This window comes from Dysidea avara, chromosome 8 (genome assembly GCF_963678975.1).
Source record: "Dysidea avara chromosome 8, odDysAvar1.4, whole genome shotgun sequence".
NCBI classification, from domain to species: Eukaryota; Metazoa; Porifera; class Demospongiae; order Dictyoceratida; family Dysideidae; genus Dysidea; species Dysidea avara.
This window is the reverse complement of record NC_089279.1, coordinates 9,762,173-9,789,932: the sequence shown is the minus strand read 5'-3', so window position 1 is coordinate 9,789,932 and position 27,760 is coordinate 9,762,173. Positions and strand designations below refer to the sequence as shown.

The 27,760-nt window shown below is 37.8% G+C and overlaps 2 protein-coding genes across 2 annotated transcripts; one reads left to right on the top strand and one right to left on the bottom strand.

The window, feature by feature from the left end:
• Positions 1–364: 364 nt before the first annotated feature.
• Positions 365–10,266, bottom strand: LOC136263167 (nucleoporin SEH1-like). Its single transcript, XM_066057677.1, has 12 exons — positions 10,056–10,266; positions 9,945–9,995; positions 7,008–7,113; positions 6,022–6,146; positions 4,383–4,460; positions 4,280–4,332; positions 3,451–3,624; positions 3,340–3,402; positions 2,262–2,331; positions 2,135–2,213; positions 552–732; positions 365–504 (listed from the first exon to the last, which is right to left on the bottom strand). Exons 1-12 carry the CDS (start codon positions 10,164–10,166, stop codon positions 477–479), a joined length of 1,119 nt encoding a protein of 372 aa, XP_065913749.1. The 5' UTR covers positions 10,167–10,266; the 3' UTR covers positions 365–476.
• On the top strand, positions 10,262–27,760 carry LOC136263166 (probable serine/threonine-protein kinase DDB_G0271682). Its single transcript, XM_066057675.1, has 8 exons — positions 10,262–11,373; positions 12,631–12,683; positions 12,733–12,764; positions 12,826–13,002; positions 27,141–27,258; positions 27,309–27,371; positions 27,436–27,489; positions 27,539–27,760. The coding sequence occupies exons 1-8, from the start codon at positions 10,407–10,409 to the stop codon at positions 27,614–27,616; spliced, it is 1,542 nt and encodes a 513-aa protein (XP_065913747.1). The 5' UTR covers positions 10,262–10,406; the 3' UTR covers positions 27,617–27,760.

Here is a 27,760-nt window from a genome sequence, read left to right as displayed (position 1 = left end):
AGAGTAATGCTTTGACATTGACTAAGTAGTGCTGTTTAATTTGTTGAAGCCATACCTTGTCATTTCAGACAACTGACACAAGATAACATATAATTACCATACTGCACTTTTCTACAGTTTGGCAGCCAAGACCAAATATATTTCAAATCCATAGCTCTATGTTACAGTTTACATGTGCAACAGCATACATTATGCAAATCGAATGTACAGTATTTTTCAATTATGGCTATTAAGTCATAGATGCATGCTGGGGTCATAGTCCTCCAGCAACTGATACATCACTGGTCTTGAACATTGAAATTATGATAGTTCAGTGGAATCCGTCATTCTATATATACTCGTAACAAAGTAACTACTACAGTGCTTTAGGTATGATATATATTATCTATGGCTATACACCAGGTATCATGTGATCCATACATTTGAACAACTTCAATATTCATGACATGTACAAGACAATGATTGCAAACAGTTGATCATAGTGCATCTGTCACTTCTTTAAACCTAAAAAGCAAATAGTATACTGTAAGTGAACTAAATTAATTTCTTACCATGTACTTCTGCTGGATGGTGCCATACCACCTGGGAAAGCAGCCATAGAAGATGTCTGAGGCGGTGGTGGTTGTTGTAAAGAGGGAGTGGCCTGTTGCTGTGGTGATGAGGTGATGGTGGGAGCTAGACTACCATCAGCTTTAATTGTTCCAATATTCTTCCAATTGTCCATGTAATTTGCTTAATAACATAAATAACCCGATATAACACAGACACACTATATGATTTTAAAAGACCATGTACCATGAAGCCACTAGTGGTGTGCGATATCAGGATTTTTATTTCGATATGATATCGATACGATATTGGGGTAAATATCGAAATTTCGATACGATTTTCGATAATTTTCAATTGTGTGGGTGGTGTAATTGCGTGGGCAGCCGATATTTATAATTATGATTGAAATACAATTTACACATAAACTATTGCATAAAACTAATAAGCCTAGAAAACTGGTAGACAAGTTTTTAAAGTGGCTAGATAGTACATAACCAACCTTCATTTCTAGCGTGATTGTGCAATCACACACTAAATGCTGTAGATTTATCGAAGTATTCTTCGATATTTCGATAATTATCGCAAAATATTACCTTTTATCGAAAATCAATACGATAACGATATCGACAAAATTATCGCAAAATCGATATTTTTTCGATATATCGCACATCACTAGAAGCCACCTAACTTCAAAGGCATATTTCAGAGTACATATCTCATAAACCCTGGCTGGCCATGGTACATTTAAGCTAAACCATGGCTATGGTACATTTAGATGAACCATGGCCTTGATATGGGAGCAGTACCGTCAATTTCTTTATATAAAAACTCAAGCCGAAATCGATTGTGGGAATTTATTATTGGTCATGTGATGAAAACCATTCGTCCAATTTTGCATCCTACAACACTCAGATGGAAGCTATTTGTCACCCTTGCCATCCTACGTGTTGATAAACATTGGTTTAAGGGAGAACTAGTGCTATAGCATATATTCACAAGCGGTTTGCCACATTTTTCAATACAGACATGCTGACTTTTCGAGCAACACAAGATAAACACTCTACAGCAAAACTTATCCCTACAAATATTTAGTAAATGTTGTAAACAGTCTGTAAAACAATGCAGCGGCTTTAAAATCCTTGTAAAATTGCTAAATTGAACTTTTCCGTGGTACCCTTAGGACTTGCCCGTTCATGTTAACAGACGTAGTCACAACATTAGTTGCTACTGTCTCATAATCGAATTTCACAAGTTTGTCTATATAACGAATTCAGTGGTGGGTCTCATATTGGTTTGGATGATTAATTGCCCAGCCTGCATTGGCATGGTACATATCAGTTGTATCACGTGCCCTCGTGATTTGCCTGATATGTACACCCACGCTCTCAGGCCTGACGGCCTTCGAGCTTGGGTATACATATCAGGCAAATCACTTGGGTACATGATACAACTATTACAAAACCTGCCCTTATTAGGTCAATATGTAATAAGTTTAATTATCTAACCCAATCAGCTTGAAACCCCAAAATGTGGCAATTGGTTAAAAGGGCAGTAAAATTAACAGATATTGTTTACAAGTTCTCACCCTTCCACAGTCGTACACAGCCATCATCTCCAGAAGATGCTAGCACAGTTCCTGTCACGTTCCATGCCACACGCCATACCTGCAGGTGTGGTATACACTTCAGTAGCCCCACCTACTCTGTAGTTACCTGTGAACTATTGTGATCAAATTGTGCTGGATGTCTTGTGTCCAATCTTGTGTGACCATGTTGATCTTTACTGTGGGGAAGAAGTGACAACTATCATTTGATCACATTAATTATTGTGAAACATGACAAGAATACAATTGAAATTGAAAGATTTTCCAAAAAATTTTTTGAGTGTATGCCTGGTATAGTTTTCGTAAAAGAGTGTGTCTGTGTGTGTACCCAAATGAGCAAACCATTAAATGGTAAAAAGCAACTAGTACATAAACCTGTACATGTGTATTATACTTCTGCACAGGTAAGCTTTGGCTCGAAGGTGGTTCATTCACGAATAAAAAATGAATTGCAACCTTGAGGCTTTGTCAAGCAAATTTGCAGGAAAAAACAACAACAAAAAACAATAGACAAACTATGAAACAATTGAAAAACACGTTCTGTGTAATGTTGTTTAAAGCAGTTTGATTGACAAGCGCTCCTTAGCAGTGCATAGCAACGCATTTTTTTTCACGAATTAAAAGATCCTAAATAATTAATTGATGAATTACTACAAAACAAAGACCTATAGCATAGTAATACATAGTTGGTTAATTCCAGATGAGCATGATACCTGGTTTTTAGAAGTAGCACAACATCAACTTGATACTACACAAACAAGATACTCTTAATAAAGCCAAAAACTCCAATGTTTAAAAGTCTTAACTACCATTACATACCAGAGTTCTACCCATATGATTCAAAGAGACCAGTACCTCTAAAAACCAAAAAGTACATTCTTAAATCTGACCAGTACAATTCTTACATATGTACATCACTGATGTACATGCGAATATAATACACAAGCATTCTAATACAGCACACAGCATATCCACCACTCAGGAATTCCTGGGCAGAAACCTGCATACCCATATAGAGTAAACAATATTGAGGATCAAACAGTTTGGGGACAGCCAAGCAACCAAGAAATCCGCTAACTTTCATGTCCGTCAAAATTAAGTGTGCATACACACTCGCATACCCACACACTTGTACACACAAGTGCACCTACACAAAAATTGAACTGTAATAGTATAATAGTACATACTCTTTAGGTATCAGTCGTATCACATGTACATCACGTGATGCTACAGCTAACATGTGGTAGGACCTGCAATACAAAAGAACTCATGTGATCCCCTCAGTACACTACACCCACCGGCCAGGGTTAGGAGCAAAAGCCACATCATGTACCGGATCATGTACAATCCCCAGTATGTTCTGTAGCTTCTGCCACTTCCTGTTAACATCACTGTATTCAAATATCTGTAGTCCACTGGCCATCATGGAGCCTGGATCATCTGTACCCACCACCAACATGGGAGCATGTATCCTATAAGTGTACACTATATATTACAGCACAGTCATTAACATCATACTAACTGATAAGGACAGAAAGACATAAGATACAGGTTTAAAAGTACAGAACAAGTCTCAAATTTTGAATCCACCTTGCTTAGTTACATAGCATATGACAATGAATCCAAAACACCCTAATAGAACATACACTAGTCAATCTTCCATTGTGATAAGCAGCATGCATCTAACAGTACACATGTCATGCTCTTACAACAGCATATTAATAGTTACATGGGTATTAGAGGAACAATCTTGATATTCACTATATTAATCAACCAAACATTGTGAACCGAGACCTTTATGAAATTGTGATTAAACACATACTTATTGATTTTTTTGTGCATTTGGCACACACATAACACTTGTTTATGTAAGAGTGCAAGTTTGTGCATGTATGTGTTTGTTCACGGCTGAGTGATTTAAGCATTGACCTGGTAAATGCAACTTTCGACACCCAGTTGCTGCTATTACTTCCTTGAGAAAGAAATTTTATTCGCATTATCTGCACCAGTATTACAGGGAGTCCATTCAGTTGTTTCAATGGGATCTGGGTGTCTGTAGTGGAGTGTGTGTGCAGTGTGTACATGTGTATGTGGAAACAAAGTGTGTGCAGCACTTCCATACAATACCTTGAGGGGTTCCATGATAGACAGCTACTACCAGGTTTACAACTTATCTGATGCTAAACACACATAATGACAATACTGACACACACCATAGTATGGTGCTCACTAATAAGGACCACTGGGAGAGGTTCATAACATCAGGAGCCTCGTAGATCCTCAACTGACCATCAGTAGAACACGTTGCCTAATGTGACCAGTAAGTGAGGTAATATTTAGGGCTGAGCAATAGTATCGATAGTGCGATATATCGCGATAGTAAATCACTATCGTTATCGCGATAGTAGGGATATCACTATCGTGATAGTTATGATAAGCTCAGATCTGCATTAAAATGGTATTAACAACCCTTCTATACTGTTTTACAGTTGGTATTACCAGCTTTCTTACAAAGGAGTGGCCTGTAAAAGCTTTACCAAAAGTCCATATTCCATCGGCCGCCCACGCAGTTAATTAACAAATGTCCTGTGCATACAAAATAACTTTCTATATGACTACAAATCATAGCTATACAACTAAGACTTTGTTAAGAGCAAAGTGTTTCATAAACTATCGGGATAGTATTCACTATCGCGATATTTAATGAGTAACTATCGTGATAGTAAAATTTTTACTATCGCTCAGCACTAGTAATATTACATCATGATGTGCATATAAGTACCACAAAGTTGAACAATCAAGTGCTCATGCTCTCTTGACATAAAGGCATAAAGATTTATAAACACAAAATTGTATGTTGTATTAAGAGTGGTTAAATAGAGCTCAATATACACAAAACTTTGATAGAAAATTGTGGCCGATGGAATTAACAATGTACTACAAAAAATATTTATTTTGGGGTTTGCTTTGTTGCTACGTACAGTATTATCAATTGAATCATAGTAATTTGCATTTCATAATTCTAAAGTTAGGCAATTACAAACTTGACAACTGTTTTGAAGGGGATTGTACTAATCCCGCAAAGAGCTTTCGGGGAATGCATGTTTACACAACATGGGCATGCATGGTAACACTAGGTGGGGTAAATTAATTCTAACACGTTGTGTAAAAGTCTGGTCAACAAACTTGACAACTGTTTTGAAGGGGATTGTACTAAACCCGCAAAGAGCTTTCGGGGAATGCATGTTTACACAACATGGACATGCATGGTAACACTAGGTGGGGTAAATTAATTCTAACACATTGTGTAAAAGTTTGTTCACTTGGTTACTTGGAGAAGGTTAAATGAACACTGTAACTACAGTGGCTTACTTGTTATGAAACAATGAATGACAGCGAGTCGCGTCTCCGTGTTTTGAAATTCTTGCCTTGTCTTCAATTTCGATTGTGGATTTACTCAAGTGAGTCATATATGGCCTGATAGAAACTTCTATGGCAAAATGAACAGAACTTGTTGCAAGTTGATCGGAGCAACCACCATTGAGTTATGGAACATTCTATAAAGGTACAGTATGCTAAGTGTTTGCATGTTTCCTTGCCAAAAAGTTACAATGTTAGTTTTGGCCTCACTGTTTAGCGTTTGGGAAAAACCCTTGGTATCATTTTAATCCTTGTTACATCACAAGTAGAATGACATAATTGCGTAGCCAGAGGACAGATGCTTCGAAAGTTACAGCGCTTTGTGCAAGGCACGCATATTTGGGCCTGTTTTCTGGTCTATGTGGGTTTAAGGATTAAGCTGGAAATATATTCTTACTTTATACAAATCAACTACATACAACATACTATTATACATTTGCAGCATTTACCAGTTGTAAGCCGAGATGTTTGGGAGCAAACTTGATGTCATTGACGGACGTTCTGCTATCAACAAGAGTTGCCCTCTTCACCCAGTGAGTCTGTAACTGTCGAACTGACCCAGTACTCTCCCGAACTGAAATGAAGGTAAAGTTATAAATCGTTTACCAAAAGGTTAAAATGCAAAGTATGCATGCAACAATTAAAGACAATGTATTTGGTTGTGACACTACAATGTTCCTGCAAACAAAAGTATGACCATTGGCTATTTTCAATATAAAGACAAACTCACTGTAATGTAAAACTGACTTTGGGTAACATCGCTATCTATTGTTCAGTGAAACAGCAAATTTTGACCAGAGTGCATTCCATAAGAATTGGTGAACCTCTAATGCTTTATGAGCAATGAACATTCTTCTATTTGATCAAACTATCATCTTTACTTTTTTGTCTCAGAATTATTATTGTGCATGGTATTCTGTTACACGAACACCCTTCAGATAATTGGGCTCTTCACTGTACACATGCATTGCTCCCAAATTACATGAAACTACGGACTTCGCCACACAGTTTCAGTCAGCTGCTCTAGACAGTGTTTCAATTTTTACATAGTGTATCAGAAATGTATACGGTATAAGAATGGCAGTGCACACTAGTGATGCCACGATATGAAAATTTTAATATCACGATATTCATGATACCGTGGGACTTATATCCTGATAGTCATGATGTATTAAATGAATTGAATATGTTAATGCTTTCACAGGACAAGTTTTATTCAATCAATAATGATTTGGCAAAGTTGACACTAGTTTTTTTTTACATTTTGCCAGAGAAATATCCTCATATTTTGCAAATATCAAGTCACTTTTCACTAAATAATTTTATATCACGATATAGATTTTTCTCTATCACGATTATCATGAAATGCTTCTACCACAATTACCGCGATATATGATATATCATGGCATCACTAGTATACACTCAACAGGCTCACCTTGTTCTTCCCAGATACAAGCCGTACGGTCAAAAGAACATGTAGCCAACACTTGACCAAACTCAGGATGTGACCATGTGACCCTCCACACTGATCCAGAGTGTGTCTATAAATAGTAACCGTAATTCTATAAATAGTAACCAACCAACACTAACTATGGAGAAGAGTGCATCAAAACATTGTCTACAGTCTAGAAGACATTTACAGAATTAACATTTGGGGACTACTGTTTTATGAGTAACATTTGATGCAGTCAAATGGTTGGTTAGTGGCTCTCACACAGTAGCTAAACATTACTTTCACAAAGAATATACAGTTGTATATAACTTTAGTGTCCTATTTACTTTTGACAACACACAGAACCACGTGCTAAATAAAAGCCACTATAGATGAGACCACCACAAACTAAACTGTCAAATGTATACACATGGATATCACAATTTTGATACAGATCTCAAGCTAAAGGTTAAAAGTTACACTGTGAATACAGCTGACTAAAGTGTTTAAGGATATAACCATGATCTTACGCAACTTTATACAAGTATATTTGTAACATGAGCACGCCACCATTGGTGGTGTTGTGGGTGACAGGCAGGCAGGCAAAAATGGTATATCATTAGATAAAGCTAGACAGGTCACACGGAGGCTAAACTTCTGAGCAACTATCCAAGGACCAACTAGCTAGCCAGTAGGATTCCAAGGTAGCAGGGTGTTTCCGGTGGCTGACATGTGTCTAGAACCCACTGTGATAAACAGCCCCAGCAATGGGTAGTGATGGTAAGTAAACATCCATTGTCTTGACATGTCCACTCACATGATTTATAATTTAAATCCTGTTTTTATAGCATGAATAAATTTTTTGTTTCCCATTCTCCACATATTGTATGTAGGTGGGGCAGCTAATTTCCAATTCCTTAGAAATGGAATTTTGATAAAATAATAAAAAAGTTGATAAAAATCGGTATAACCTTTACTGTCAAATTTGAGCCATTCATATCATGTACATGCTTGGAAAACGGAGATTAGGTGATCATATGACAGCAACAATAAATGAGAACAATGATTAAAGTTTAATTTTGTCAAGAGTTTCTGGCTGCAACATCAGAAGCTTGTGTAGGTATGACAATAACAAAGCATGCTCATGTTCTAACCTAAATCCTTGTACAAGAAAAATAACAATATACCGTAGATTCCCTAAAAATTCGGCAGAAAGAAATTAATTCTGTTCGTGTCTGGTTGAACAATTAGGAAAAAAATGTACCAACCCGGTGTTGTTGTTGAATTTTTAGGGATCTATCCCTAATACAGTCTGCATGCTTCATGGCTGTTATTTGCGATCCGTTTACTGCTTACTTTCTGGATTTCCTTCTACAGGGACCAACAGGAATGCCTTGAAGGAGAGCTAGCAATACCAAAACACTCGCTCGGCCGCAGTGCTATATACTATGATTGCCTACATTATCCAGCAGGGATGGTCAATGTCATTACCACATCGCTTTTGAATACAATCACTCAGGCGTAATATAAAGGATTTCAACAAGTAATATAGAAACCACAATCAATAATAATTATTAAACTATCTCATGATAAATCCGTCCAGCAGATACTTATTATATAAGTGTCTTTTGTAAAGGCATTTCGTTCTATCCATCAGGTATATATACACTGTATATGGTACCACTCAAATGCAATGTAGTCTCGCTAGAATGCAAGCGATTAAAACTCATTAATTAAAGGGCGTGGCACCCATTTTTCTCGCATATATCATCCCAAACAAAACAGAATGAATACTCATGAGCAAATGGGTGCCACGCCCTTTAGTTAGCAAGCTTTTTATCGCTTGCACTCTTGCAAGACAATGTTATGCTGCATGAAGTGTACCATGGCTCAACAAAGCGTTACCTGAGGGTGTTTCATGTTACAAGGAGATGTGGGGCCAGGAGAGATTTTATTCTGTGAACAGAAACGAAGATCGTTTTGCGGTAGCTAGCCATGTCACACAACAATATAGTTGGGTACGTTCCCTGAGCAATTTCACAATTCGTGTTTCATCCAGCAATCGAGGTAGCACATTGTGTGAGGTCACTGGGAATCCTCAGTACTTGAGAGACCTTCGTCAACTATTACCCCAAGTGCTGAAAAATTAGTGCACTTATAATTAGAAACTTTAGTTTCCTACGCTTGCCAAAATTTAGAGCACATTGCGTTCAAAGCACGGGGAGTGTCGAATATTTAGAGATGCCAAAATTTTAGGGTATCTACGGTAATGCACTTGTCAATTTCATCCCCCACCCCCAGGCATCCCCACACCCCAGGTGGGGATTTGACATTGCTTCTTGTTCCCACCCCTGGGACAAATGACAGTTGTCCAATTTACTGACCGATTTTCGGTAGTTGCATTTCTAAACAATAGAATCGCACTTGCTATAATTTTACTAGCTACAGGGCAGGTTTTTTACTAGTCGCATGCATGAAATATACGCTTAGTCATCCTTGAGGTGTTGTCAAATCCCCTACTATTGGGGTGGGGACATAGTGGGGATTTGACAGCCAATTTTGCCCAGTAGTGGGGAATTTGACACGATTTGTCAAATCCCCTGTATTCCCCCCCCCCGGGAGTGGGGCATGAAATTGACAAGTGCATAATACAGAAAATAACCAAATACTGATAACACGGTTGGGTGATGCACCGCAATGTATTGATACTATCACTGCATTATATAAAAGCCATGATGAAATGTATCTATGCACAAGCATCAAAATGCTACTGTATTATTTGTATATCCATTTCGTAAGTATGTACTTCTCAAGTTATTAAAAATGTACATATTGAATGTAATTTACTGCATTTCAGCATTTTTATTTAGTAAGCTGTCAGTCATCTTACATTATGACACATGAATAATACTGATGCATCTCAATTACTGCACACCCTACCTTCCAAGAAGCAGTACATTGCCACTGCCCGTCTTCTCCAAGGTCCCATACCTGTTCAAACACAAGAAAAATGAAGGCACTGAATATTACTTTGTTGTACTACGCGCTTGCCTTCACGCTTTGGTCACTGGAACAAGTTGCCATTCGCCTCCCATAATAGTCGTACGATACATCATGTATCAAGTCCTTATGGTCCGTTGGAATTGACTTCGAATTAAACATGGTAAATTCTTGTATGAATGTGACCAGATACTTCCAGGCTCGATCGCGGGTCTAAACTCCCTTAATCACGTGATACTAATGGTGCGGTTTGTTCAGAGCTACTTGCGCACGCCGGTATAGGGTGGAGCTATATTTTTGCAGTGTACTGGTGTACTGTACAGTGCAATGCAGTACAGTAATCGGTCTCGGAGGTAGGAATGCACGTGAGATTGCACGTGCACCTTTGTAACTGCCGTAGCAATGGCTGGTGCTAAGTCTTCTTTGAGCTCGTCTTTGAGTATATCTTTAAACGATCACATCTTGCCAGATATCCGATTGGGAAAGGAAATTGGCAGGGGAGCAAATGGAAGGGTCCTAGAGGCTGAATGGGGAGGACGTAAAGTTGCTGTCAAGGAAATCCACTCTATTTTTACTGAAACGGATACCTTACAGTTTCAATCAGTCAAGGAATACTTTGAAAGAGAATGCAGCAGATGCTTACACATGTCTCATCCCAACATTGTAATGTTTCATGGCATTTATTTTCCTCCTAGAGCTGTAGTGCCTAGTCTAGTGATGGAACGACTTCACTGTAATCTGACCGATTACCTACTACAAGAGCCAAGAATTTTGATTAATAACAAACTGCGTTTGATGATTGATGTAGCACATGGCCTTAAGTACCTTCATTCTAGTGACCCACCTATTATTCACAGAGATCTGTCGAGTAACAATGTATTGATTTCAAAAGGACCACAGCTAGTAGCAAAAATTGGTGATTTAGGTGCTTCTCGCTTTGTAGATCCAAGAGGACTATCACAAATGACAAGGGCACCTGGAACTGTGGACTTCATGCCACCTGAGGCATTAAGTCAAGTACATAGTCGTTATGGTGTTAAGATAGATGTATTCTCATTTGGTTGTGTGATGCTCCACACACTTTCCCATGAGTGGCCAACCCCCACTGAGCCTGTAATTGCTGATCCTGTTACTGGTGAACTCAAAGCTCAGTCTGAAACTGAAAGACGTTGTCATTATTTTGATTGTATTATGCATGGTGTTGACAAAAGTATGTCAGACACATTGATTCCATTAATCAAAAGCTGCCTCAATAACCTTCCAAAGGATAGGCCATCAATAGCAAAAGTAAACAGGCAGTTGGAGTATTTGGCTGAAAAAGAAGATGATTCAAACTCTAACCAGGTTAACCCTAACTTGCTGAGCCCAGGTAAACTGTACATATACTAATGTGTTTATTTTTACTCCACGTATATATGGATTTGTGTTTGGGTACTTAAATTTTGGGGAGAGACTGAGGTCAGAGTACGCATTATCTTCTTTTGAAATTTCAATTTAATAGGCATAGTAACCAGGAGAAGCAAATGCCATTGACTTTTATTTGTGTATACTGTAAAATAACACAGTTGTGCTATTGCGTAGAGAAATCAACGGATTAAATTAATTACTATCAAAATTAGTTGATCTTTTTGTTGTAGGCATATATGCCCGGTCTTCAGATAAAGTGTGCTTGCTGATGTAGCTTGACATCATCTGCTCCATTGCCCCATTGCCCCCTAACTTCAACATAGTTTGCAGTTTGCACCAAGGCAACATGATTCCTACAAACTAAAACTGGAATGAATATGCAAATGCACCATTTAAAGCTTTTTTTGAGATGTTAATGAAGCTTCTAAGCTTTAATGCTGTGTTAAAAATTAATGAGCATAATTGATGATTACTAGGATGTACACCTGGGACCATTTTACAACATTCACACACAACAGACACACAACAGTTCATCTATTGGCTCAATTTGGCTGGTCTTTTATGGCTCAATCGGGTGTAACTTCAAAAATTCAATTACACCTATAGTTGTAATTGAATTTTTGAAGTTACACCTGATTGAACCATAAAATTAAAGACCAGCCAAATTGAGCCGATAGTGCCACCATAATGAACTGTTGTGTGTGAAACTTGAATGAATATCTTTTATTCACCAAGCACCTTAAACTTAGTCTAAAACCTGTCATGCAAAACTATACCCATGCATTGATCATGAAAGCTCTAGGATTTTCAGTGACTGATGTCCAATCCAGACTTCTGTGATGCCAGAGCCTATAGCTACCTACATAGCCTTATAGCTAGAAAAGAAGATTGCACGTGTAGCTTATAGTGTTGAAAATCACAATAACATGTGAAGCATACTAATGGTAAAGGTAAGGGGATGCTGTACCCCAGGAAATTTTGAAAATCAGATTTTCTAAAATTGAATCTGAAAGCTTTCAGCAGTTTAAAAGTTTGACTGTTATATTCGGATGACTGCTGACAATTAGGGTTGTATGATCACTTTCTAGAAACCTCAGAAACCCCACTCCTGTTGAACCAGTTTTTGGACTGTTTGCATTTGGCTGTATACTTGCATGTTGGGCTATAGCTGGCCTTTCAATTTTAGCTGCTGCAATGTAATATGTACAACCTTCTACAGTTATTACACACCAAATAAGACCCAGATCATCATCAGCCAACACAAAAGAAGCTGTGAGTTTAACTGACTATATTGTGTGCATAAGCTATAAGTTTTTAATAGGTTGTGGATGAAAATAAAAAAACCAGACCAAAGTGAGCATAAAATATTTAATGATCATGCATATCTCACAACTGTGGTGTGTAAATCTTATAGTTCAATGCCCACACAGAGTGAGCCTGCAGCTGCCCTGATCAGTAGAGGGAAGTTTCCCTCATGGTTTCATGGTATGATGACACGGAAGCAAGCAGAAGAAAGACTAAACAGTGCACCAAATGGTAGCTTCTTAATTCGTTTCAGTCAGAGCCAATTCGGATATTCACTGTCACACAGGTTAGCATTAATTTTTGTAAATGCTATAACCTGTATGATGTAATGCCACTTAGTTAGCATGTGTTCTTTTCAATTTGTTAACAGCATATGTGACTGGGCCTGCGGTAATAGGGCATGTGGGCACATGATTTTTACCTACTTTTTCACACTTTCATCACTCATAACTTTCTTTACCACTATGCTATGGCTTTGCAATTTTCGGCTCTTAGTAAGCATTTAGTTGGCATCATGATGCAAGTTACAGAATGGAAATATACTTTTCTACTACTGAGATATGACCTGTAGAGTGATAGGGTGTAGTTTGTGGCCACATTCCCTGTTTTCGCAAGCCCGGTCATATATATTATGGTCTGCGTTGACTTATATTTACTGTTCTGCCTATCATTATGCCAGCCTATAGGTCTACAATATACAGTATCAATTAAAGTTTTTCCATAATAAACCGAACTTGCAGCATTACAACCTGTAAAACTCTGTAATGTGACAAAGCATGAACTAAGGTAAAAAATAAGCTACTAGCTACATACTGTAATTATTGTCTGGGTTCATTTATAATTATATAAATTGGTGCTCTTTTCCACTTTCTATATATATGCCAATCATAGGTGTACAATGCACGTGGTTTAAGGCTTTAGTGATTACAAGTACACAAAAAATTTGGAATTTTCAACTAGAGTAGGGACCATAGCACATCGATAAAAAGTAATGAAACAAGCTGGAGTAGTGCACGATATTAAATCACAGTAAAACAATAAGAAGTGTTATATCCCTACTATGCATTTTTATTTTGGTATCTTGAGCGCAGCTGTAGGGATATAACACTTCTTATAATTATTGTTTTACTGTGATTTAATGTCATTCATTACTCCAGCTTGTTTCAGTACTTTTTATCGATGTGCTATGATCCCTACTCTAGTTGAAAAATTCCAATTTTTTGTGTACCTGTTTATTAACTTTTTTTGTAAAGAAATTATTATGACTGGTGAACCCATGCATACAGCATAATTATGAAATGGCACCGTGCGCCCCAGCTATATCAATTATCATCTGAAAAGTGAAGTATCCATTACGCTTTGTTGTTCAGCTATGTTCGATCCAATACACAGCATTACAAATCAAGAACTGTTCGAAAAGCACCATTGCAATCCATGCATATCAAAAGAAATGGTGCCACGCACGGACATGACGCACCCCAGTTATATCAATTACCGTCTGAAAAGTGAAACTAGTATATTAAAAATTATAAATTTAAAAATGAAGTAGGGTTCCAAGTGATAAAAAGTAGTGAAACAAGAGATGAAGCAATGGTAGCTATTACAGCATAGCTCAGTGGGAAATCCCTACTTTGGCATTGAGCACAGAATAATTGTTATACCATTCCAAAGTAGGGATTTAACACTGAGTGTAATAGCTACTGTACCATTGCTTCATCTCTTGTTTCACTACTTTTTATCGCTTGGAACCCTACTTCATTTTTAAATTTATAATTTTTAATATACTAGTTTGTTTAGTTTGTTTTTTGTTAAAGCTTACAGCTAGCTATAAACACGTGACTGTTTTATTAGGGTGACTGCTGCATTAGAGTATCTCGAGTCAGCCTGCAAAGATGTGTGCTTTCCCAAAAAGGGGTGTGGTCATTGTGGTTTCGATCGATTATTAGACTAGAGTATCTCAAATCAGCTTACCAACTTGAAGGTGTGTGGTCACAAATACAGCTAGCGTAAAAGGGGCGTGGTCATTGTGGTCTCGATTGATAGATTGATAATAGTAGAATAAAGAATGGGCGTGATCTTGTGACCTATTGTGGAGTACCGGTACCTCCATACAGTAGCGTAGTCTAAGCGCCTTAAATAATTTTGTGGTGTCTATTATGCTGCTTAAAGAAAGTGTTGATATGGAAAATTAACGCCTCGATATGGTTTCGTTGGATGAAGAAGAAGAAAGACAAGCAGCCTGATTGAAGATAAAAGAAAAGACAAGGCGCACAGGGTGCACGCTCGTCGGAACCCCAAAAGGCACACCCCACCGGTGAGTTTGTTGTTGTGGCGTAAAATGGTGACCATGCACTGCTTTATTTAGGCTCTAAGCTTGCGACTGTGGTCAGTGAGTGAGTGAGTGAGTGAGTGAGTGAGTGAGTGAGTGAGTGAGTGAGTGAGTGAGTGAGTGAGTGAGTGAGTGAGTAAGTGAGGAACGAAATTTCGGGTTTTGATGATTTTTTAAAATTCTATATCCGGCCGCCCCTTAGATGGACTAATATTATTCTGTACAGGTGATTTTTGTCACGTAAGAAGTTTCTAAGCTAGTTTTTAAATGTGGCATTTTTGGTGGCGCACATGTTTTAAATGTGGCATTTTTGGTGGTGCACATGGCAGTTTGCTAAAGTCACGTGATCAGTAGCCTTATCCGAAATTACGTCACAAACAGATGGACTAATATTATTCTGTAAAGGTGATTTTTGTCGCGTAAGAAGTTTCTAAGCTGGTTTTTAAATGTGGCATTTTTGGTGGCGCACATCACTTTTGATGCAAACCCTACTTAAACAGTACTACCATACTGTTTGATATCCATTACAACTATATTCAACCCGTTACATGGCAGTACGAATCAAGAACTGTTCGAAAAGTATCTCTGCAGTCAAAACAGTCACTATGGAAAATACGGACAATTTCCATTCCGAAGGGAAGCCATCACATGCTACTACCAAATCAACACTTTTTGCTGTCTGTAAAGATGAATGGGACACAAAGGAGGACACTGGTAAGTCCATGAAGAATACATTGTATGTACTGCGGTATGCCAAAAGGCACCTCTCAGGATGAAGCAATGTCGAACAGTGAAAAAATCAAGCCTGTAGCTGTAGCCATTATTGAGTTACACTTTTCTGAAGGTATCGGTCAGTTACTTACTTAGTCAGTAGAAAATTCCATTAAATAATTTTGTTTAAAAATTTCAAAGCAACTTGTTGAAAGCATTTCGGGTCGATCTGAAAGCTTGTTTGGGCTTAGTTTTACCTAACCAACACTGCCTTATCATCGTCTGGGAAAATTGAGGCTGGTTTTTGGGCAATGTTATTTTGTGGGCCACGCCTACTCCTTTGTGGTCCCTACTATACTGTATGATATAGCTGTTGTACCTACCACATGCATGCATATTCTTGCAATGAATTCAACCTTACATTGGCTTCTATTGAGTACTACATGAATTTGGGTGCTTTTTGAAACATTTTCAATCCAATAGTAAAATATTTGGGTGGTTAGTGTGCTAGCTATAATTATGAATAAGAAAGAGGAGTGAAACTGCAAGCTAATAAGTTAAAATTGAAGCTCGAGTATCCTTGTAATGTTCCTATATAGATACATGGAAAACAGTCACCAACTGTTGTTTGACCTAATCTATATATACCACAAGTTAAGGGAAGAAATGCAGAAATTCATCATGTATGGGTTTCCAAAGCTTCAGAGACACAAGCACAGAACACGAACGCTGTTTATATACTCCACGAAATTAGGTGTCAATAACTATATATGGTTCAATGGTACTAATGCAGTCTCCTACATATATTTTTCCTGATCATACTTTCTTTAATACTCAGACTGTAGCTATGACAAAATTAATAAAATCAGACAAAAGTAAGAACTGAATCAAAATTGGTGGTACAGTATACTGATGAACTGATGTTAAGATTACAACTACCTCAGGAGCTGTGGCACAATCTGTAATAGTTTTTTGGACAGGTATCTGTAACCTCCATGACAGGAGACTTCATTTTTTATTACTGGCATGCTTGTATGCGGCTGTTAGTTGGGCAGTTTTGGGCCAGCCCAGGCCCCGCATACTGTAAACTATTTCATTTGAGTTCTTAGTTTATAGTACAAAACTTAACTTGATATGTTCAACCTCATTTAAACTAGCGACTGTATACAATGGGGTTTTCTTTGATGGTGTGATACTGACCTGATGGTAGTGGGCTAGGTGTGAGGTACTTCCATTCTAGGGGGCACAGCTGGTTTCACCAACATTCATGATCAAGGATGGAAAGGGGTGGCAATAATTAAAAATGGGATGATCATTAACTGGAGAATAATTGTTGTGCATGCGTTGGACAAAAGGTGCATAGAAAAGTGTCAAAAGGCATGGCAAGGCTGTTATGTCCTCAATAGTGGAATAATAATTTGGCTTGACAAACACTTAACTATCCTCAATACCGAGTACTAAGCTTGCACCAATTATGTCACAACTAGTAAAGGGGAAGAGTGGAATACAATCAAGATACTCTAACAGAACAGTCACCGTATGTCAAAATACCTTTATAGAACATTCACAAATCATCAAGTTTTTTCTAATAGAGCTAGCGGTCCAGATGCAGTGTTCTTAGAGCATATGTGGGACACAACGGAGCACGATTGAAGCATAGTAGGGACTAGGGCCCAAACGAACTTTGATGAATTCGAAGGTTCGTTCGAACGAACGAACATTCGAATGTGGGTTGAACAGTTCGAACTATAGTTACTAATTAGATAGTGATACAGTTAAGCTATCCATTTTGCTTTGTTGCATAATGATGTGGGGGAGGCCAGACATATGGTATTAGGCATTTAATTAAGTTATGTGTTGATGGTTTAGTGGTGATCACAGGCCATGCCTCTATGAGGTTTTAAGGTTTCTATGTGGTGCCATCACTTGTCTCAACTGTATAGCAGTAGTAAAATGTATTTAAAACCTAGTAATCACAAACATTTTTACTTGTGGTATTCAATTTCAAGTTTTCTCAGTAAAACTGTTGAGTCAGTACAACTGCATGTGTTTGTTGCAAACTTGTGAGACATGCATTTAACATTTAATATGCTGTGATTTATAATTTATAAACAGGAATCAGCTCTATTTAAAAGTTCGAAAGATTCGTGAACTTTAGTTGATGAATGTTCGAACCCTGACAATCCAAGTTCGTTTGGGCCCTAGTAGGGACAATTGCGGACCATTGTGCAAACACATGATAGGCAATTCCATAGCATAATAGGCTCAGACAATTCCAACACGCCTCATGTGCAGTTCATACTGTGGGGATCCTACCATAAATTCTGCATTGGACAATACCACTGCAGAGGTAAATAAAACAATAGGGAGCAATGATCACCTCTCTTTTGATGTGTCTATCAGGCATGTAGTAGGTCCATTCTCCCCACAGGCTATCCCACAGTTGCGTATCAGTCTCCCCATCGCACTATTTCAAACCATTTACACTATAACGGAACTTGCAACAACCCAAAGATCAGTATTAGCAGTATAACACACAGTTGCCAAATTGGTGTTGCAACGTCTGCCAAGACAGTGATCATATCCAACTACTAAACCATTGGCAAAGTTCTGTTTCAAAATCAGCTGGTGTCTGATTCAATCAGCAGTACAGTACTTGTAACAAGCCACAAAGGTTATCTTATTAACACTTCTTATATGTAAGACCACATGTACATGTAAACACAATAATGCTCTAGTCAAGACATAATGTATAATCATAGACTCATAGTACATTGCAAAACCGCATAGTAAGCATATATATATATATATATATATATATATATATATATATATATATATACCACTTTGACACCTCAGATCAAAGGAAACCACAGGGTTATATATCACATATTGCCCTGACCACAGGGAAATATCTAGGCCCTGTGGTTAGGGCGATATCATGATATAGCGCTGACCACAACTGCCTTTGATGCTGAGGCAGCCAAAAAGCATCAGTTCCCTTTGATTATTTATATAGAGATGCTTAAAGTTGTGCATTGTGGGTTTGAATTAGAGCTGCTTAAAGTTTTGCATTGTGGGTTTGAGTTAAACATTTTGGTTTAGTTAGGGGCACTGTTGTGAAGCAAAAAGAATTGAGTGAGACAGAATTGCATAGTTCAGTTACAAGACATCACTAAATAATCATTTTTACAATGTGGGGATCGTTTTTCTACAGAGTACATTTCAACTGCATGAAAAGATGCCCCAAACATTCACAACCTACATGTCTAAGTGTTTATTTTAGCACCTTAGGTTACTTTATTCATCCACAAAGTGGTTATTTGGTTTAAAATGGTATCACTACAACCAGTGAAACCCGCAATCATTTCTTTTTTGTGCCCACAATCGATGTTTGCAAACCTCTGTATAAAAGTAATGTGGTGAATGCAGGTTTGTCTTCCTTCACCTATTAGGTGAGCATACCAGAGTGGTGTATATTACTTATACCATGGCCACTCAGGATTTGCCTGATATATATATGCCCACGGCCCTCAGACTTGGGCATATATATCAGGCAAATCCCCTGTGGCCATGGTATAACTATTATATATGTATATATATATATATATATATATATATATCATGATCCATGATAGTGGGTTCATAATAGGGATTGCCCATGTTTTTTGCAAAAACTCTAATAGAACGCACGCCTAAAAACTACCTTGGAAAGCATCCTCCAACTCAAAACCACCCTCTGGTGGTTATTTGCAATGAGTATTGGTCCACTAGTAAGTATCAAGTGAAAAGGAAACAGTATGTGTATTTGGGACAAAACTGAAATTTGCCGTTTTGTTCATATTATTATTCTTATTATTCATAATATTATTTTGTTTCATTCATGTACAGCAAAAGTTATCCACTTTTTCGTGCTAAAAACTATATAGCCATGCTTACCTAGTCCTTCTTCATGTCCATGACCTATTTTTGATTTCGTTTTTGGATGGAAACAGCCCAAACCAGGCCGTTTCTTCTTGCCAAAATGCCATTACGCTCGAGAAGCCATACAAGATCACGCTCAAAGTTAAGTTTTTTTGGTGTGCGCTGCTTGTGGCTAATAGAATCTGTCTTTATTAGACTCAGTATAGGCCAGGAAGCTTAATCTGGGCTGATGACTTTGTTGCAAGGTGGTTTTCCCCGCTCTGTGATCACTTTACGTGGGCGGGTTATCCAGATTAAATACTCTAATAGAGCAGTCACGTAAATACTCTAATAATGCAGTCAAGTGTATACCAACAATCCTTGCACTGAATTTGACAGCTATTAAAGGCACCAGTAATGTGAATTGTAGCTCATATTAGGAGACTCTCAGTCTGCAATTTGATCAGTTTCATGTGTGTACTGAAATGTTGATGGTGTTACTATGCAGAATGCAATACACTATTCACAACAGTCTTCTTCATAATCCATTACTGGATTAATAAAAAGTACACAAACTAGATGAATTAAAAATTGGAAATTTTAAAATGAGAATAGGGATCGCTGAAAAAGCCACGAAACAAGAAGGGATCGCTGGGGTGGTAATGTAAACCACAAATCCCTATTTTGACTCACTTCAAAATGACAGAGCATGCATGTAACTAAAGATTTACGACAGAGTCAAAATAGGGATTTGTGGTTTACATTACCACCCCAGCGATCCCTTCTTGTTTCGTGGCTTTTACAACGATCCCTATTCCGATTTTAAAATTTCCAATTTTTTATTCATCTAGTATATATGTAATAGTTATACCATGGCTGCGAGGGATTTTGCTGATATATACACCCAAAGCCCGAGGGCCGCAGGCCTGAGGGCTGCGGGTGTATATGTCAGCAAAATCCCAAGCAGCCATGGTACAAGTGATATATATCACTTGGGGCGCACTCACCTAATAGATGAAAGAACTAACGAGAACTCATCCCGTTTGTTTTATACAGTAGCATCTGAAGATCGATTGTGGTTTTAATAGCGTGGGCTAATAGCCATCAAAACGTTGTCCATACGTTAAAACGTCATTAATACGTTACTATGCTTCAACACGCAATGTTAGAAAACTTGCGATTGTGGGATGGAGTTTATATTGTTATCATTTTTGTACTAAGTTAAGCCAACTAACTTCGCTATTGGGACAGTAAGTAAGTTATTATATTAAGTTAAGTACTTAGAACTGTAAGTTACTAACCTATTTCAACGTAGCAGTAGTAGCTTTGCTGTTCCGTGGTCTGTTCAAAGGCTGATACGCGGTGGGTAGAAATACGCATCCACAATCGCCCAAACAATTATTTTGTGCCTTCATTATCCTTTAGTAACAACCAACTACTCTATCTTAGCCTATGTACTAAGCTTAGCAACCTCTACAAAAACGAATCCCACAATACAAAGCTCTATGTTGCTCAATATAACAAGTCAAAGCGCATTGATTCTTTGAACTGGCTGGGTATCAAAGTCATTGGCAAACCGCTTTCCCATGATATTGCCCGGGCAATATGCGAATTAAACACTGAGCGGCGCCTTTGAACGCCCACGCTAAAGTGGTATATATATATAGTGTTGGGGGTAACACATTACTTATGTAACATGTTTTGTAATAATTATTACTTTTGTGGTAACGAAGTAATATAACGAAATACACTACAAAAACAGGTAATATAATTCAAGTTACTTTACTTACATATGTAATGCATTGCATAAGTAATGAAGTTACTGTAACAAGTCTAATATTGTGTAATATTATTACTACAAGTAATGAAGTTACTAATCACATTACTGATCCACTAAGTAATGCCTAGCCACAACGAAGTAACGAAGCCTACTGAATGAAGTTATTCACCAGCTTCTTACTTATACCCAACGTTTACACAGCGCAATCATGTCACGTGATAAGACAGTAGTTGCACACATGACAGCTTAAGGCTGTGGACATAATATGTAATAATATTGTAGTTACTTTATCTTATGAGTGATATGTAACTGTAATTAAATAGTTCTGTTGCAAGTAATACGTATATATGCAATATGTAACTAGTTACTTTTTAAAAAGTAATTGCCCCAACACTGTATATATATTATATATATATATATACATATATATAATACAAAAATCACATGTATCCCACAAACAAAGTGAATAAGAGAGAAGTTGGGGTGCGTGCAGGTGCTGCTAGCTATACTGTGGCCTGTTGAAATTCTTGTGGCTTCCACAGAATACTAGAACTCCCAAGAATTCCTACTTCCAAGCCATCTTATAAAACATGCAGTATTAATAGCATTTAGAAAAAAGTGTTCTGAACATGGACGCTTATAGGAGAGTCCATGAGGCCCTGCACACCTTACCAAAACAATCACCATCTGTTGACGGTGACAACTGACTCACAACAGGATCAGACTGGTGGCTTATGGTTCTAACAGCAAGGAGCTACATTAAACTATGAAATGGTTTCTTACACATACATTAGATGCCCTAAAAGATACATATTATCTCAACTTATAATACTTAAAACTCATTGTCCATATTTAGGGGGTTTCCTAAGGTTCCGGAAACCCTCTCTGAAATTTAACTTGTGCATGGGCAGCAGGAACACCAAACTATCTTAGTTTGACAGCACAAACATTATACAGAATAAATGGGAACAGGACAGAGTAGTATAGCTACAGTGCATTAGGAAACTTACAAGGGGAGAACAAAGTCAAGGGTATTCCTTTATAAAGATTGAGATGGTCTAACAGAGCAGTCAGATGTATTCTAATAGAGTAGTCTAACTATTCTAATAGAACATTAATTAGAGAAATCAAGACACACGATAGTGTGTCGTGCGGCCCAAGAAGCCGGCGCGCCACACCGTGAGTATATTAACAGGAAGAAAGAAAACGCAATTTTCACACCTATGTAGCTCTGTGATCCCTTATCCGATTGGAACCAAATTTGCTGGAGACATGCCGCCCAGTTAGGGTAGTCTACATACCAAATTTGAAGAAAATCGCTCCAGCCATTTCCGAGATACGAGCGAACAAAATTTCGTTTTAATTTCTTCGTTTTTTTCTTCTTCTTCTTCATCTTCTTCTTCTTCATCTTCTTCATTTCGCACACTTCGCAAAATTCGCCATAAAACACGAATGCGTGCTCGGATTTGGCTGAAATTTGGCACACTTAAAGGGCTCATTAAGGCGGATCTCCGTATCAACTTTGGTAGGAATCCGATGAACATTCACGGAGTTATGACCGATTATTTGCGTAAAATAAGGTCGAAGGTCTGTCACGCCTACAGGGTAAACGCCTTGGAGGAATCAGTTGATAATTGATATGTAGATGGAGCAACTATCGTAGGAGTGCCTTTTTGTGGTTTGAAAGGAATCGGGATAAAGACCATGGAGATATGACACGAAACCAAACCTGTGTCAAAATTACGCAATGGATTTTTATGAATAAAAAAACTATTAGTTTTCGTATCTACCAGGCAAACCGCTTAGAGCAACGAGCTGAAAATCAGTATGTAGCTGGAATAATTATCATAGAAAGTCCTTGCAGTAGTACAGAAGAATCGGATTACAAATCACTGAGTTATGATTCGAAAGGCAACTAGGTGCAGCAAATGCGAGATCGAGATACTCTAATAGAACAGTCACCCTAATAAAGCATTCAGCTGCATTTATAATTTACTCAGTTATATTACATTGTAAGTTATTCTGTAGGGAATTCAGCTACAAACAAGTCACCCTGTAGTCAGATCAGCTAGAAAAAGGTACCTAATAGAGAGTTCAGCTACAAATAAGCCATCATGTAGAGAGTTCAGCTCAAATAAATCACCCTGTAGAGAATTCAGCTACAAACAAATTGCCCTGTAGAGAGATCAGCTAGAAGAAGTTACCTTGTAGAGAATTCAGTTACAAAGAAACAATCATGCAAAGAGTTTAGCTACAAACAAATCACCCAGTAAAAAGTTCTGCTACGAACAGATCACACTGTAGAGAGTTCAGTTAGAAACAAGTCATCCTGTAGAGAGATCAGCTAGAAGAAGTCACCTTGTAGAGAGTTCAGTTACAAAGAAACAATCATGCAAAGAGTTTAGCTGCAAACAAATCACCTAGTAGAAAGTTCAGCTATTAACAGATCACACTGTAGAGAGTTCAGTTAGAAACAAGTCATCCTGTAGATAGATCAGCTAGAAGAAGTCACTTTGTAGAGAGTTCAGCTACAAAGAAACCACCATGTAAAATAGTTCAGCTGCAAACAAATCACCTGTAGAGAATTCAACTACAAACAAATCACCCTGTAGAAAGATCAGCTAGAAGAAGTTACCTTGTAGAGAGTTCAGCTACAAACAAATCACCCTGTAGAAAGTTCAGTTACAAACAAGTCACCCTGTAGAGAGATCAGCTAGGAACAAGTCATCCTGTAGAGAGTTCAGCTAGAAGAAGTTACGTTGTACAGAGTTCAGCTACAAAGAAACTACCATGTAGAGAGTTCAGCTGCAAATAAATCGCCCTGTAGAGAGTTCAGCTACAAACAAATCACCCTGTAGAAAGATCAGCTAGAAGAAGTTACCTTGTAGAGAGTTCAGTTACAAACAAATCACCCTGTAGAAAGGTCAGCTAGAAGAAGTTACCTTGTAGAGAGTTCAGCTACAAACAAATCACCCTGTAGAGAGTTCAGCTAGAAACAAGTCACCCTGTAGAGAGATCAGCTAGAAACAAGCCACCCGTAGAGAGTTCAGCTAGAAGAAGTTACATTGTAGAGAGTTCAGCTAGAAACAAGTCACCATGTAGAGAGTTCAGCTAGAAGAAGTTACCTTGTAGAGAGTTCAGCTACAAACAAATCACCCTGTAGAGAATTCAGCTACAAACAAGTCACCCTGTAGAGAGATCAGCTAGAAACAAGTCATCCTGTAGAGAGTTCAGCTAGAAGAAGTTACATTGTAGAGAGTTCAGCTACAAAGAAACTACCATGTAGAGAATTCAGCTACAAACAAATCACCCTGTAGAAAGGTCAGCTAGAAGAAGTTACCTTGTAGAGAGTTCAGCTACAAACAAATCACCCTGTAGAAAGGTCAGCTAGAAGAAGTTACCTTGTAGAGAGTTCAGCTACAAACAAATCACCCTGTAGAGAGTTCAGCTAGAAACAAGTCACCCTGTAGAGAGATCAGCTAGAAACAAACCACCCGTAGAGAATTCAGCTAGAAGAAGTTACATTGTAGAGAGTTCAGCTACAAAGAAGCTACCTTGTAGAGAGTTCAGCTGCAAACAAATCGCCCTGTAGAGAATTTAGCTACAAACAAATCACCCTGTAGAAAGGTCAGCTATAAGAAGTTACCTTGTAGAGAGTTCAGCTACAAACAAATCACCCTGTAGAGAGTTCAGCTACAAACAAGTCACCATGTAGAGAGTTCAGCTAGAAGAAGTTACATTGTAGAGAGTTCAGCTACAAAGAAACTACCATGTAGAGAGTTTAGCTGCAAACAAATCGCCCTGTAGAGAATTCAGCTACAAACAAATCACCCTGTAGAAAGATCAGCTAGAATAAGTTACCTTGTAGAGAGTTCAGCTACAAACAAATCACCTTGTAGAGAGTTCAGCTACAAACAAATCACCCTGTAGAGAATTCAGCTACAAACAAATTGCCCTGTAGAGAGATCAGCTAGAAGAAGTTACCTTGTAGAGAGTTCAGTTACAAAGAAACAATCATGCAAAGAGTTTAGCTACAAACAAATCACCCAGTAAAAAGTTCTGCTACGAACAGATCACACTGTAGAGAGTTCAGTTAGAAACAAGTCATCCTGTAGAGAGATCAGCTAGAAGAAGTCACCTTGTAGAGAGTTCAGTTACAAAGAAACAATCATGCAAAGAGTTTAGCTGCAAACAAATCACCTAGTAGAAAGTTCTGCTATTAACAGATCACACTGTAGAGAGTTCAGTTAGAAACAAGTCATCCTGTAAATAGATCAGCTAGAAGAAGTCACTTTGTAGAGAGTTCAGCTACAAAGAAACCACCCTGTAGAGAGTTCAGCTACAAACAAGTCACCATGTAGAGAGTTCAGCTAGAAGTTACATTGTAGAGAGTTCAGCAGTTTAGCTGCAAACAAATCACCCTGTAGAGAATTCAGCTACAAACAAATCACCCTGTAGAAAGATCAGCTAGAAGAAGTTACCTTGTAGAGAGTTCAGCTACAAACAAATCACCTTGTAGAGAGTTCAGCTACAAACAAGTCACCCTGTAGAGAGATCAGCTAGAAACAAGCCACCCGTAGAGAGTTTAGCTAGAAGAAGTTACATTGTAGAGAGTTCAGCAGTTTAGCTGCAAACAAATCGCCCTGTAGAGAATTCAGCTACAAACAAATCACCCTGTAGAAAGATCAGCTAGAAGAAGTTACCTTGTAGAGAGTTCAGCTACAAACAAATCACCCTGTAGAGAGTTCAGCTACAAACAAGTTATCCGCTAGAGGGATCAGCTAGAAGGATCACCTTGCAGAGAGGTCAGCTACAAAGAAATCACCCTGCTTCATCTTTTCTTCTTCCTGTAGTAAAGAAAAAAATGACAGGTTAAAAAGCCCTAAAGCCAGCCATAAGCCGGCTTTGGGGTATACAAATGCAAAAAGAAGTGAAATCTAATTCAAAACAGCCAAGCTGTAAAAAAAGAGTGCGGCCCTGAGAAAGGCTATGGTGAAAAAAGATGTGAAATCCAAGGTGGCGGCCAAGAAATGGCTGTGATGGTAGATTAATGGTAAAAATTTTAATAACAACAATTCAGTGAATTTGGTGCCGCTTGGTCTTGGCACAAAATTCACTTGAATTGTCGGTATTAAAATTTTTACCATTAACCTACCATCACAGCCATTTCTTGGCCGCCACCTTGGATTTCACATCTTTTTTCACCATAGCCTTTCTCAGGGCCGCACTCTTTTTTTACAGCTTGGCTGTTTTGAATTAGATAAATTTTTAATGGGTATTAAAGAATGATTTAAATATGAGACTAACTTTAATAGAAATCTTAAGTTTTTTAAATGATAGTATATTTAGGTCACTACAATATCTGACCAGCCATAAACCATAATTGATGACGTTTGTGACTTTAAGGGAACAAAGCATATAATGAGAATAGTTTATACTACCCATGAAGTCATGAAATTAGTAACTTTTGAAGCATTTTAAGGTTCAAAATCTGTCAGCCCCAAGACCCCTGCACCAATAACTCACTACTAAATTGGAAACCACCTTGAATATGCTCCTAGTGTCATTTCTTGGAATGCATAGGTGATAAGAACAGAAACAGTAGTGTACACAATTAACACACATACACATGCAAGCTTCACAGACCCACACACATTGTCAACATAATATGGGTTTATTCATTACATTGATGACCCTACAGGACAACAGGTTGTTGTAAGCACTACTTGATAAAACGGACTACCACAGGAAAGTATGTATTCAAGGATGTCTCAACACAGTATTCTACACTGGAAGATTTGGTTGATTTCTATCAGAAGGTTATCAGCTTTAACTATGATATTGCAATACTAGATAATTTACATTACAGAATCCCATAAATGTCGATGGGGATTATCTTAAGCTTCCATGTGTGGTTGAGGAGTGTATGAAGGTATGCATTAGAATTGATATAATATAGACCATTCAAAATAATTTGGTTGGATACTAAATTTTAGGATCAGGGATGTGCAAAGAAAGTCAACGATCATCACAGAGTAACACATGCAAAGGTATACAATTATCACACATGGGTATTTTAAAATCACTTTAATGTTATAGAGCCAGATTAATTTCACAGACACAAAGGATCAAGATTACATTTACCCACCACCACTGCCACCTAGAAGCAGAAAATGATCCTATCCTATTTATACTTTAAAAATATTTTATGTCCTCTACTTGAATGTAAATAAACACTCTCGAAAAAGTATTCCATCATAAATCATTGTAATTGTCACCATAATAAATGAACATAATTATATGCATTAAATTTAAATTCTC